The sequence below is a fragment of the Culex quinquefasciatus genome, chromosome 3 (assembly GCF_015732765.1).
Source record: "Culex quinquefasciatus strain JHB chromosome 3, VPISU_Cqui_1.0_pri_paternal, whole genome shotgun sequence".
Lineage (NCBI taxonomy): Eukaryota > Metazoa > Arthropoda > Insecta > Diptera > Culicidae > Culex > Culex quinquefasciatus.
This window is the reverse complement of record NC_051863.1, coordinates 145,336,162-145,351,354: the sequence shown is the minus strand read 5'-3', so window position 1 is coordinate 145,351,354 and position 15,193 is coordinate 145,336,162. Positions and strand designations below refer to the sequence as shown.

The following is a 15,193-nucleotide window of genomic DNA, read 5'->3' as shown; positions in this document are numbered from 1 at the left end:
TTTACCTCCATCCCTGGTCCTCTTCCCTGCTGTATGCTGTTGCTGCTGCCACTATCACTCCCCCGGGATGCATAGATCACACACAAAACAGCACTGTAATTAATGTTTGTTTGTTCCCGTGGCCCGGTTGTTGATGAAAACGATGAAAACTCTCTCCGGTTTTCCCGGCGCACATCGTACACAAACACATGCGGTCCTCTGGTTTCAGCAGTACAGCACAGTGTACAGTTTTTGGGCCCTCTGGAGTGTGAAGAACATCATCCGAGAACGATATCCGCAACCAACCATCATCAACAACCGGAGTTGTTCCGTGTTACACCACCACCACCAACGCGCTGAGGGGCCGTCGGTTCAAAATGATAAGGGTTCTTGTCCCCTGCCCGGGTTTGGATAATGACTTGGACAGTACCATGTATTGACTGCTCGGTTAGAGATAGAGAAAGAAGGTTTGTGATTACTGAATTTGCTGTAATTTGCCACTCAAGATTCAAATTGGAAAAGTTATCATACTGTTTATGCAAAACTATAGCTCAATCAAGCTCCGGCATATGCATAAACATGTCATCGGACATCACAACCTTTTGAAAGCATTCATCACCATAATTTTGTGCATTTATGCACACCTAATTCCGGTTATATTATCTAACTAAATACATTTTGATACTACCATAAACGTAGTGTCGAATGGGGCGTGTCGTCCTTTATGAATTCGCGTTCTATTCAATCAAAACAACTCAAGCTGACTGAATTATACAGACCATTGAAATCAAGTAAGTAGAGTTCAGAGCCGGTCATGTTTGCCAATGACAACAGGTGAGCCAATTTTAATAAAATAGCTAATGAATTTTTTTTCAACCTATTGAAAAATAACTTGTTAAAACCACAATTATGTCTTAGAATCTGCTTGAGAAAATATTTTTCAAGAGATTTGTTTCCCAAAACCACACGCCGGTTAACCTCTCTAACCGGCGAACAACAATATCTCCCACCAGAGCTTTTCGTCAATAAACCGTTTAGGAAACCCCCAAACATCGCGCCGAATCGGTGGGGGAGGTTGAATCTTCCAAACCTGGATGAAGCCCACTTAACAAAACAATGCCCATCAATCGACGCCGGGCCACCGTCCGTCGTGCATTCATCCGACCATTATGCCACCAATTATGACGTCTCTCGCGCCCGCGATCTTGAGCTGGCGGAGAGCCCACACGTGCCTAATAAAAGTAAAAGTGAGCAAGGTAGCAGCTCACACTCGCAGCAAATCGATCCAGACCTTGGCCAAAGTCGCGGCGCTCCACGGGTCCCAGTCTAGTTCGTACCGGCACGGTGAAGAGAACGATGAAGTCGACGGTGATCTTCGCGTTGTTTGTGGTCGCGATCGCAGCCGTTGGGCAGGTCGCTAGTGATGTCGTAATTTGCAACTACGAAAAGTTTGATCTTTACGATGCGATGTACAAGAAGCGGCAGGACGATTTCTGTGTGTTCCAGAACGTGTTTATGTCAACGGACGTGCGGTACGGGGACTTTATGGCCAGCAGCTTGGACTACCAGAAGATTGCGTTTACGAACTCGCGGTTCCCGATCGTGCCGCCGTCTCTGTATCGAAACTTTGACGACATCAGGGAGTTGTACGTGAGGCGGTGTAACATTGAAACGCTTCGGGTTACCCGACTCGTTGAGAAGATGTACGCCGGAAGCAACCAGATCACTTCCGTTTCTATTGACGGAAATGGATCCAACAACTTGAAGGAGCTGTACCTGGAGTCCAACATGATTAAGGACATCGCGAACCTTACCAATCTACCAAATCTGCAGGTGTTGGTTCTCGAGAACAACCCAAAACTGGGAAACACAGACTTTGCAATGTTCTCCCGAATGACCAAACTGTGGAAACTCGACCTGGAAAACACCGGCATGACCAAGATCATCAACACACTCCGGCTGGACCTGACCGAACTGAAGCGACTCGATCTGTCCAACAACCAGCTCACCTACATCGACATGCATCAGTTCCACTCGTTCCCCAAACTTGAGAACCTCTGGCTCAGCGGCAACAAAATGTACTTTATGGAGATGGAACCCATCCGGGCGATCCTCCCGGAAATCCGCAGCATCGTGATTGACGACAACTACTGGGGCTGCCAGCACCTGGCCATCATCAGCAAATACATGCTCGACAACGGCATCATCATCCGCCAGGGCGAGTGCAAATCCCGCAACATCCACAAAGTGTGCTGCTCCGACACGACCGACCTCGTCGACAACCGGTACCTCATCGAGATGAAAATCCGGTCCGAATCCAAGCTGGAAGAATCCGTCAAAACCCTCGAACGGGACAACCTCGCCCTGCTAGACACCGTAGAGGGAATGCGCGTCCAACTCAACAGCCTCATCCTCAACTACACCGCCAAGATGGAGGAGATGCGACAAACGGCGATCGCAGCGAGACCGGTGGCGGATCCCGTGGAAGATCCGGACTCGCTAGAATCAGCCGAAGCCGAGGATTACGCGTACTACGAGAGCGAGGAACGTCACAAAGTTGTCGAAGCGGAGGCCATCGAAGTTACGACGGAAAAGTCGAGCGCCGAAGATGTCTCGTCCGAGCAAAACAGGGTGGAGTGAAGTGTGATGGATTGTGAAAGTTGCGAGTGGTGGTGATGCACTTTGCTGTGTTGAAGGGGTTTCGATGAGTGCTAAAATAGCAAATGAAGATGCATCTAATGAAGTGAAATGAAAGCAACCTTGTTTGTGGTCATTAAAATGAAAAAATCATTTGATGAGTAATTGAAAGCATTTACCAGGGAAAAAAGATTAAATCACTGTTCGATAAATAGTAAGTATGTTACCAAATTATCCAAATCGGCAAAAAAAAAGTTATGTAATAATTGATGTGTGCGATGAAGTGAAGTGAATTTTTCAAGGAAACTAAGACTAGGACATTTCATGTAAAAAGTTTTTGTCCTTTGGCTCAGGTCAATAAATGTCTAATTTCATGCCCAACTTTCAAAAAATGCTTTATAATTATGTAATATAAAAAAAAAATATTTTTTTTTTTTCAAAATTTGCGAAAGTGTAAACTTTTTTTCAGATTTGCAAAAGTGTACAAATAAATTTTTTGATTAAAATACAAAAGAGCAGTTCTCTCAGATTTCGGTCATTCGGTTTTTTTGTATTTTTTAAACCGACTGAAACTTTTTGGATGCCTTCGGTATGCCCAAAGAAGCCATTTTGCATCATTAGTTTGTTCATATAATTTCATATAACGATGCATGAAAATTCAAAAATCAGTATCTGGAATAAAAATGTTAAACGGTAAAAAAAATGGTGATTTTTTATTAAACTTTTTGTCACTAAAACTTGATTTGCAAAAAAAAAACACTATTTTTATTTTTTTTCATTTTTTGATATGTTTTAGAGGACATCAAATGTCAACTTTTCAGAAATTTCCAGAATGGGCAAAAAATCTTTGACCGAGTTATGAATTTTTTAATCAGTACTGATTTTTCAAAAAAAATAAACGAAATATTGGTGGCACAAATTTTTCGATTTCATTTTTCGATGTAAAATCAGATTTGCAATCAAAAAGTACAGTAGTGAAATTTTGATAGAGTGCACCGTTTTCAAGTTAAATCCATTCCTAAGTGACTTTTTTGAAAATAGTCCCAGTTTTTCATTTTTTTAAATTACTGCACATGTGCACAAAGCTGAGAAAATTCTCTATATTTTGCTTTTTTAAACTTTGTTGATATGACCCTTCGTTGCTGAGATATTGCCATGCAAACGTTTAAAAACAGGAAAATTGATGTTTTCTAAGTCTCCCTCACCATTTTCTAATGTCAATCTCTCAGCAACTAATGGTCTGATTTACAATGTTAAAATATGAAACATTCGTGAAATTCTCCGATCTCTTCGAAAAAAATATTTTAAAATTTGTTAAATCAAAACATACATTTCAGAAGGGCCAAACATTCAATATAACGCCGTTTTAAAAAATAAGTCTTGGTATAAATTTTTATTAAATATTTTCTCGGAGAGATCGGAAAATTTCACGAATGCATCATATTTTAAAATTGTAAATCGGACCATTAGTTGCTGAGATATCGACATCAGAAAATGGTGGGTGTTTGGGTGAGACTTAGAAAACATCAATTTTCCTGTTTTTAAACCTTTGCATGGCAACTTAGGGTTGTATCAACAAAGTTCAAAAAACAAAATATAGAGAATTTTCTCAGCTTTAAAAAAAAATTAAAGTGGGCAAACATGTGCACTACTTTTAAAAAAAGAAAAACTTCGACTATTTTTAAAAATAGGTGACTTTGGAATGAATTTAACTTGAAAACGGTGCACTTTATCAAAATTTCACTTTAGTACTTTTTGATTGCTAATTTGATTTCACGTCGAAAAATTAAATTGAAAATTAACTCAATAACTCGGTCAAAGATTATTTGCACAACCTGCAAATTTCTGAAAAGTTGGCATTTGATGTCCTCTAAAACATATCAAAAAATGAAAATAATTAAAAATAATATTTTTCTGCATTTTTTTTTAAGTTTTACTGACAAAAGTTAAATAAAAAATCACCAACCTACTACTTTGCCAAAGACACTAAATCGATCAAAAATTCCTACGAAATTCCATTATTGTATGGACAGCTGCCAAATTTGTATGGAAAATTAAATGGACAAACTAATGATGCAAAATGGCACACCGAAGGCACCAAAAAAGTTTCAGCCGGATTAAAAAAAAAACAAAATTTAAAATTGAAGAAAAATGACCGGTTTCGTAGAGAATTGCTCAAAAATAAAAATTGAACAATGTATTTTAAGGTTATTCACAATCAAATGTGCAAGTTGATTTTTTAATGAAAATTTGAATTTTAGGCAATAATTATTGTTTGGATCCTGGGAATCTGGGAAGTTTAGAAAGGAGGGTTGACAAAAATTTGTCATTAAAAAATTTAAAATGGCCTTAACAAATTAAATTTAAAATGAAAAAACTATAAATCAAGCAATGCAATAGTTTAAAAATCATAATAGAAATCAGGATACCAAATAAACATGGAAACCGGTAAGAAAAATCTTGATTTTTAATATAAATAATAGAGACCAACAAAATTTTCAAACATATTTAGACAGGGCCGAATGGTTAATATTCAAACTAAGTATCGAGAATAAGGGCGGTTCTTCGCACTTGCAAAAAATACCAAAATTGCTTGCAATTTCAATTCTCCATACAAAAATTTTACATATTTTTGAAAAAATCATATAGAGGAAATATTCCCATTTTAATCACTCTAAGCCGTTCAAAAAATTCTCATCACTTTTGCCGTTTTCCGCTATTAAATCAATATTTTCAGATGTAACAACAATGGAGAGTTGCTTGCACACATTTTTTTTGAGCTATTTATTTCTTTGGAACAGTCAAAAACACTTTATGAAAGCTTTAATTCATGATAATAGAAATAGGTTGAAAAAGGGTAAAGTTCCCCTAGCTAAGATTATGATTCCCCTCGAGTGCATTGCAATTCCATGTCGTAAATCTTAAACAAATAACTCAACATGTACTATCTACATGGGATCCCAGCAAAATAAGTTGAAGAGAGCACAAAAAATGTCATCGTTTTGGTTTTATTTGTGTTTTGCCACAGAATAAGGATTTATTTTCCCTCAATTAATTACTTTTTTTTGTAAGTAATGTTTTAAATTGTAAAAACAAAATCAAATTCAATTATGAGCTAACTATGAGGTGTCAAAAGAAAAGTGATATGCAAATATCTGAATCTTGAAAAGGGATTTTGAGATCGATTTTGTGCCTTGAGCTAGATTGAAGGTTATGATTAACACTTCACGACAAAAAAAGTACACTTAAAAGCTCTTTTATTATTTTACATTTTATCACAAAAAATTATCGAAACTAGTGATTTTTCAAAAGTATTGAAATCATTTGTAGATTTTTGGTAATTGCTCCGTATTTTGAGCCTTTCATTTTTAGGTTAAAATTTTCAGAAAAAACACTTATATTTTCCAAAAATCACAATTTGAAAAAAAAAATCTTTGCTTGGCGAAAAACTAAACGTTCGTCAAATCCTGTATCTCAAAAATTGTCACTTTTTGTCTGTCCGCAAAATTGATTTAGTGGGATCAAATGTTTATAAAAAATAATTAATTTTGTTTACGATCCTAAAAATGATTTTTGTGTGTGTTTAAAATCGCACAGTTTTCGAAAAGTCTCAAAAAACAGTTAAAAGCAATTTCCGAACAGTTTATAATCGTTTGACACAAGTTGTTCCGTGGAATAATAACTGTTTTCCTAATTTTTGAGAATATTTTTATAAGAGGAAGTAAGCAAAACGATATTGTATCAACCAGCTCCAAAACTTAATACAATAAACTAAATTTCCTTAGGTTTAAACCTAATGAATTTAAGAAAAACAAAGCTACTGAATCTGCATTTTAGTATCTTTCCGAATACTAATCAAGAGCTATATTTGAAAAAAAAATCAAGGTTGAGTCTTTGCTAATATTTTTTTTTATTTTGAACTAAGTAAATTAAGTCAATCTTTATTTATTTTGATTGAAATCAGACTAATACAAAATTTATTTGAAGTTTGTGTCTCCCATCAAAAACATTTTTTTGCAGAACAACTATTAGAATAGTTATAAGTTTTTGCAAACCTTTGCTTGAAATTCAAAAAAAAAATTTTTGGCACGCAATATTCATTAGGGTTTCCAGAATATGGATCTTTTCTTCAAAACCTCGCTCCACAAGCTGTGGTTTGGTTGAGCGTTTCAGCAGAATGCATAAATACAAAGAGACGAATTGTTCCTTGAGCTATTTTAGGACTCTAGGCCAAATATGAGCAAATCGGTCAAAATTTACCCATTGATACTCGGGGGTGAAGTTTGTAAGGGGAAAAACCGAAAAAAATATGAAAAATACAAATTTCTTAATATTTGGCCTGCAGGGAGCGCTATTTCCATCCAAATATACCCGACAGTGAGATTCTCAATGCAAATTTATTACGTTACAACTTGCTGTAAATTTCGACCCTGTAAAGTTATCAGCGATTTAAGATGTCATTTCTGTATTAAAACATTTTTTGCACCAACTTCAGGCAAGGGTATCAATGGGTTAATCTGAACCTAAAAAAAAACCCAAAAAACCGTTTTCCGCGTGTGGCGCAGAGGGTAATTTTTCTGGGCACCCTATTATTCATTCAATATGCAAAATAGACAACCTCTTTGATCTCTGATTTTGCAATATTAGGGCACCTCATTGTTTTTAATTTTCGCTTTTATTCTTTATTTTCAGAGCCAGTAAACAATTGTCGAAATAGCTGAATCGTAATGTCTTGGAGCCGAAAATCAATTCATTTTAGTTTATTTTTAAGTACGATGATAAGTCTACAAACAGTTCAAATATTTATTGACCATTTATACAACATTTGCATTTTATGTAGCTTTCATAAGTTAGTAATTTATTCACTGTTATTTATTTGTAATATAATAATAATAAAATGTAAATTCTGACCATTGTAGTTTAATTCACCTAGAAAGAAATCCCTTTCAGCCAATCACTGTTTAATTCTCAGTCACTCTGAAGCATCTCAATTTCTTCCCCCACTTGATAATCCGCGCTACTTTGTGATCACCAGCAAACTGAACACATGTTCTTTCGCTATAGTCTACAGCTGATAACGCTCTTTAGCGCCGCCATGTGCGTAATCTCCGAAGGCTTGACGTTGTGCTACGAGCCGCGACAGACAACTGCAACGCTTCCAGGCGGCGACGGCAAATGGCGGCATCATTCTGGTACCTTTCGTGAGTAGATTCCCTTGGAATTGTATCATGGTAGTTTTAAAAATTTCAAACTTTCAGGCTAATAGGACTGTGCGTCCTGGTGCAGATCGTCGACTGCCGGCGGGAGATCAAATCCAACTGCACGTTGACGGCAAATTATTATGACTGTCTGTTTCGGGACGTGATCATCCGCAGCGAGTCCGAAGCGGATAGTATATTCTTCGGCGAGCAGAACTTTAACGATACCAGCATAGCGTTCCGGGACTGTTCGATGGTGGTGTTGCCGAAGAAGGTTTTTGAGACGTTTCCAGCGATCCAGTACCTCTCGAGTGATGCGTGCAATATCCAGAAGTTGCTCGGTGGGACGTTTGCCAATGCTCAGCGACTGCAGGAGTTGCATTTGTATAATAACAAGATTTCCAAGTTGAACAACTTTGTGTTCAATGGAGCACTGCAGTTGGAGATATTGTCGTTGTACAACAACACGATCAAGTACTTGGAGGAACACGCCTTTGACGGACTTGGGCGATTGAGGCAACTCTACATGGATGATAACATGATCGAAAAGTTGCCGGAAAGTTTGTTTTCGGGTTTGGAAGAGTTGCAAATTTTGGAGTTGCAGAACAATAAGATCAAGGAAATTACCGACGATCAGTTCATTCTGTGCTCGATGCTACGTGAGTTGAACCTTTCCACCAATATGATCAACACGTTCAACATGACCCAGCTGGTGGGGCTGAACAAGCTGGAAATTCTGGACATTGGCAAGAACTACTTGGACGAAGTGTTTGTTACGAAATACCTACGCACGCTTAACGCTCAAGAGAACCAAGTTAGTAGAATCCTGATGGATCAGGGAGACTTTTTCCAGCTTACTCATCTCAACCTGTCCCGCAACAACATCGCCAACATCAACAATATCTTCAAGTTTCGTAACCTGATCGAACTAGACGTTTCGTACAACGAGCTCATCACACTCGACTTCGTGATATTCGCCTTCATGAAGAACCTCAAAGTGATCAAGCTGAACAACAATCACCTCTGGATCATCGACAACGGCATCCCTGCCCCGGCCAAATCCCTTCGAACGCTAAACCTCGCCCAGAACAAGTTCCTGTTCATCGATCTGGCCGTGTTCGACACCTTTCCAGCCCTCGAGAACATCTACCTCCACGGCAACGAACTGATCGATATGCGCATCGAGGACGTCGAGCAAAACTTCCCCTACCTGGCGCTGGTCTCGACCGACAACAACGACTGGGACTGCATCAACCTGATGAACATTGTGACGACGCTGGAGCGGGCGTACGTCAAGTGGTCCACCGGAAACCGGAACTGCACCAAGCCCGAGCAGCACAAGTTCATCTGCTGTACCTCGACCGAACATCACTTGCGCGAAAAGATCGTGCGGCTTACCAAGGAGATTTACAAGTCCCGCAAGATGATCAAGCAGCTGATCATGGAGAATGCCGAGCTGCGGACGGAGGTTGAAACACAGTTCCTGCCGACGGCGGATTGACTAGGCGGGGGAGGAGGGACTCCGGGGGGTGGCACGCGAAGAAGAAACAGTAAATTTTTACACAATTGATGGCAAAGAAAAATATGAAATTTTACCTTTACCGTCCCATGTTTTTTAACAAAATCGAAAAAGTACTGTAACCAGAATCACCTTAATAAATGTATCACATACCATCAGGTACCGCTGCATCAAATCACCATAAATCAAGTCGCACACCTCACACGGCGATATTAATTCCATTAGATCCCGATAAATAATTCCCAACGCGACCGATTTTCTATTTCCAGGTGAGAGAGCCGGGACCCTTTTTCTGCACTCTATCAGCTCGAGGGTAGTTTTTCATCTGCGATAAGATATCTTAATTATTAATTTTTCAAAGCATCACATCACAACACCGGTCAACCCCATTATTTATGGAACCGTCATCGTCATTACCGTCATCATCATAATCATCAGCGAAAGGTCCACCAGAGTAGCACTTTCGCTGGACCACTACGGCAGCATCCCAACTAGGCGGAGATCGTCGGAACAACAAAAAAAAAAGAAAAACATATAATTCTACGACGAAAAGGTCCGGCTGGTGGAGGTCCTCCGGCCAGGGCCGTAAATTATGCCGGCAATGTTGTATCACTCATCTCGGCTCAGGGATCACAGTCACGTACGCACGTCAAGCATCATCATGGGCTAATGATGGAAAACAAAAGGATAGGGGAGAGTGGGGAGACTTGATCCCCGGGGAGACTTGATCCCAAGCCTGTATCTCGTCAGCATGTGGGTAAAACAATTAGCTTTGTTCTAGAAAGTTGTGCGAAATTGACTTAAACTCATTGTAGAAAACAAAGAAAAAAATTTAAAAATGTTTAGATTGAGTTACACACATTTTTCTAAGAAGTGCTGCAAAAAACTCCCAAGAGATCTTTTTTCTTTGTTTTGATAAGTATAGAAAACACTGAAAAATTATTCCAAAAAATATTTTTTATACATGAATTGTTTGATTAATATATCAACTCCAAAACCCTTACGCATTTGAAGTTAAATTTATCGCCATACTATTTTTACAATCAATTGTTTAAAAAAGTGCGTTTAGGGAGACTTGACCCCTGCATTTTTACAGTCACTGGAATCAGCCTCAAGATTAAATAATTGGGCTGGGTTTTCGTACATAGTTTCCTTTAGTATAGTTGTACATAACTTACTGCAGTTTGAACCTTTTTTAAAAAGTTTTGTAAACAAAAATTTCCAGCTTTTGTAAACATGCTCAATTTTGGTCTAAAAAAAAGGAAATTTTATGTTTTTAAATATTTTGCATGCTAAACTTGTTATATTTTGAACACAAACGTACAGGTTTAATGTGAAATTGCTGTAACTTATAGAAAATTAAAAGTTTGGATGAATAAGAAACATTTTGCTTAAGATTTCTTCAAAATGTTGAAAGGGGGATCAAGTTACCCCTAACATTTTTGAAATGCCGGTTTAAAATATTTTTCTAAAACGCTTGGCATGATTCGAAGAGTTCATCTTATGAAAAACCCGTATTAGCCAAACATAGATGAATGTTTAAGCTTTCAATTCATGCAAAAAGATCATAGTTTTGTGAGAAATTGACAGAGTTATGTGCGATACAAAAAAAGGGGATCAAGTCTCCCCACTCTCCCCTAATGTTAACCCCGCGTGGAGAAAATAATTTACTGCGCTAGACGGTCGAAGGGGTGTGGCCCAGGAAAGTGGGTGGGCGGAACGTGTCTTGGTACCGGAGAAAAACGCAACCAGCTGGACTTTGACCATTGAAATTGAATTGAAAAAAAAAACACGGAATTTAAAAGATATATTTGCCCCAACAAATATGGTTTAATATTACCTCTTATATCTTAATTATAGTGGAAAACTGAAATTACACATAAGCATAAGCATAAACAAGGTAGGCCTCGGGGCGCGGTGGTTAGCGGCTTCGGCTGCCGATCCCTAAGTTGCTATAGGAAGCGGGTTCGGTTTCCGCCTTATCCTCCTGGCCTTCTATCGGATGGGGCAGTAAAACGTCAGTTCATTGGCGTGAAAGAGGTTTTTGGACCAACTTTTGGGTGACTCACCAAAAGTTGGTCCAAAAAATGCTTTGCTTTTTTATAAGCATGAACAAAACAAAATGTGTAAATCTGGAAGGTGTAATTTTGGAATGTTGAATATTGTCTCTTTTATGATGTAATTTTACATAAATTAATAGTGAAAAAGTGATATTACACCAGAAAGGTGGTATAATTACACATTTTCAGAGGTAAAATTACACTTTTTTTTCTGACAAACAAGATGTACCCCATATGTTATATTACCATAATTTTTTACTGTGTATAAGCGTTAAAAATAGACTAAAATGTGAAATATTGAACATTTTCTTAGAAAAAAATCTATCTGGGAATGGAAACATCTTTTCTAAACTATTGTGGGATTCCTAGATACTCATTAATAGATGTTATTTTATCGCAACATACTATCAAAATACACATGTTGGTCTATTATAAACTCTTAAAATGTGTAATTGACCGATTCTTCGGCTCCTTTTCAAAAAAATTCCAAGTTTTTTTCAGCGTTTTGGCTGTAGTGGCAAAATAAAAGAAGAAACCCCCCAATGTTATTACATATTTGGAAAGATAATTGATTTTCCTACAAAGAAATATCATGCAGAATGAACCATAAAGTACCTGTGCTTCTCCTGAAATAAAAATGTAGCGTGACGGGACAACATCGTAAAACTGGACTTTTAAAAGGCACACCACAAAAATCGCTACAGTTTTGCCAGTTTGATTTTTAAAAACTTTTGCTCTTCTACACATTATCACAAATTAAAAAACAAATCTTTTGCTCCTTGAACTGAAAGAATTGGATGAAATTTGAGTTTTTGCCAGCCATTTAATTTCGTGACGGGACAACGAAAGGAGCAGATTTATGAAAAAACTCCTCTCCCGTACAATGGCTTGCAGACCACTTTTGGTCAATGTTCTTGGCTTTTAAGGATAGAAAACGCATTTAAAGCACATTTCAATTATTGCATCATAATAAAAATGATTTTTTTCATATTAAAAATCATATTGAAAATTGAAAAATGTGACATTTTGGTGTAGCTTCGCTAAGAATCGGTCAATTTCGATTTTCCACTATAATTATGGTAATGTAACATCGTAAAAAGGGTCATATAAAATTTTAAAATTTAACACCAGCCAAATTAACACATTTTTTTACAGTCTACTAATAGTAGTTTATGCGACAAGTTGTAAAAAGAGGATTTTTTCACCACGAGTCGAACATTTATCCAACAAGGTTCACCGAGTTGGATAAATACGAAGAGTGCTGAAAAAATCAAGTTTTGCAACGAGTTCCATACAACATTTTTTGCAATTCCAAAAAACACACATTAAGTGAAATTTTATGTCAAATTTCCATGTATTTTGTCAGTAAATCGCATAAATAAATATAAAATTGAAAAGTGTTACTTTTCAAAATAAGTGCTGAAAAGTTCAATTTTACAGCACTCATTTCAGTGCTGAAAAGTAGAACTTTTAAGCATTTATTTTGAAAAGTGTTGCTATTCGATTCTGTTATTTTTGGTACAGAAAAGTAGGCTATTTCGTCGTTCAAGAATGACAGGAAAAGTAAGTAGTTTTACGATGGAATTGCAAAAAAACGTATAAACTGATGCTTGACCTGGGCCGTATCTAAGGGGGGTGTTATGGGTGTTCAACACCCCCCATGGAAAAAATGGCTTACACCCCTAACTTCCCAAAAAAAACACGGCCCGAAGGGCCGCCATTTTTTTTGATCATCCACATCTAGACTCTAGATACGCCCTCATGGAAAATTATAGACATTAAAAAAAAAGTGATGTAGATGGATGAAGCCTTCTACATAACTAACACTTAAAGAAAAACATCACTATCACTAGATACGCCCTCATAAAAATATTAAAAAAAAACTTTGATCGCTGACGCCAAGAAAAAAAATCAGCTCTTTCTAAATACGCCCTCATAAAAATATTTAAAAGAAACTTTGATCGTTGAAGCCAATAAAAAAAACTCAGCTCTCACTAAATACGCCCTCATAAAAATATTTAAAAAACGACATTGATCGTTGACGCCAAGAAAAAAAATTCAGCTCTTACTAAATACGCCCTCATAAAAATATTAAAAAAAACTTTGACCGCTGACGCCAAGAAAAAAAATTCAGCTCTTTCTAAATACGCCCTCATAAAAATATTTAAAAGAAACTTTGATCATTGAAGCCAATAAAAAAAACTCAGCTCTCACTAAATACGCCCTCATAAAAATATTAAAAAAAAACGACATTGATCGTTGAAGCCAAGAAAATAAGTCAACTCTCACTAAATACGCCCTCATAAAAATATTTAAAAAAAAACTTTGATCGCTGACGCCAAGATAAAACTCAGCTCTTACTAAATACGCCTTCATAAAAAACTTTGAACGCTGACGCCCAAATCAAAAATCAACTCTTAATAAACAAACCCTCATAGAATAATTTTGAAAAAACTATTATCGTTGACGCCCAGAGAATAACTAAACTCTAACTAGAAACACCCTTATCAAAAATTATTGAAAAAAAACTTAGATAGTTAACGCCAAGAGAAAATTTCAATTCTCAATTCAAATTCAGCAAAATCGATTTCGAGTGGTGTGCCGCGTAAAATGCCCCTAAGCCTTTGTATGGGCAGCTTCGAAGTTTCTATGGAAACCTGTACGGACGAATCAATCAATTTATTTAAAAAAAAAGCTAAAATGCTGGTAAATTAGGTTTGAGAACGTTCTATTGGTGTTCAAAATTAGGGGCATTTAGCCTCAACTGTAAACGAAAACCAATAAATTCGAAATCGAATTTTTCAAATTATGCTCAAATTTAGTGGGGCTATTGATCTATTAAAACACGGCACCGCCCCAAAGTTTTGCGATTTTCGTCAATTTTCCAAAAAAACCTCTTTTTTTATTGAGCATGTCTTTGAAACAAAAATTAATAGAGCAAAACTCGACTGTTATTATTAAAAGAAGTTGGACGCTGAATTGCGTCCCGCCCATGTGGATCAATCGGACCGCGCACTGGACTCACAATCCAGAGGTTGCAGGTTCGAATCCGCGGCGGGCGCTCTAAAATTCTAAGTGTAAATATGGGAATCCGGCGCCGTCGCTCCGTGCCGTACTCAAACACTTAGGAGCCCAGGGCGGCGAAGTTCTTGTAGTTAAAAGGAAGACACTAGTGGTTGGTACTAGCAATGGTGGCCGACAGCTTCGTTGGACGCTGAATTGAATGATGTCAACAGATCTTCGATTGGTGCATTGAGCATTTTAAGCAATTGAAAACTTTTTCAAGCATTTTTTTCAACTTACATGTGATTTAATTTCAAATGATTTAGATGTTTTTTGGATTGACATGTAAATAAATCCATCGACTTTTAGCGACTTTTCTGAAGAATTATCATTTATAATTAAAACAATCTTCAAAATAAAAAGATGCATTAAACTCCTCGACGAAATATTTCAATAAACCTCGAAAAGTTTTGAGAATAAACCTCTTTTCATGGTGCCAAATATCACCTGCGATTTTTATTTTAACTTAGGCCGTTGTTTTTTGAAGTTTATGTCCCTCGACTCTGACAAAAGTCAAGGGGAGCAAAAAAATAAAAAAGTTAAAAAAAATGAAATTACAGGCCACAGTTTTAACATGTTCAATACACCTGTCCAGTCGTTTTGCAATCATAAGTTTCCAAAATTTAATATTATTAAAAAAAATTGCGAGAAAAATGTTATAAATAACACTGATACAAATCTTGTAAGCATATCCGGTAACTCTATGTTTATGAATTCGTAAATTTGGATTTTTTTTC

At 37.1% G+C, this 15,193-nt stretch overlaps 2 protein-coding genes across 2 annotated transcripts; both read left to right on the top strand.

Moving 5' to 3' along the window:
* The first annotated feature begins 1,335 nt into the window (after positions 1-1,335).
* LOC6045807 lies at positions 1,336-2,619 on the top strand. Its single transcript, XM_001863072.2, has one exon. It carries the CDS (start codon positions 1,336-1,338, stop codon positions 2,617-2,619), a length of 1,284 nt encoding a protein of 427 aa, XP_001863107.2.
* Positions 2,620-7,682: 5,063 nt separating this feature from the next.
* LOC6045806 (leucine-rich repeat-containing protein 15) lies at positions 7,683-9,415 on the top strand. Its single transcript, XM_038265796.1, has 2 exons — positions 7,683-7,817; positions 7,875-9,415. Exons 1-2 carry the CDS (start codon positions 7,792-7,794, stop codon positions 9,313-9,315), a joined length of 1,467 nt encoding a protein of 488 aa, XP_038121724.1. The 5' UTR covers positions 7,683-7,791; the 3' UTR covers positions 9,316-9,415.
* The last annotated feature ends 5,778 nt before the right edge of the window (positions 9,416-15,193 follow it).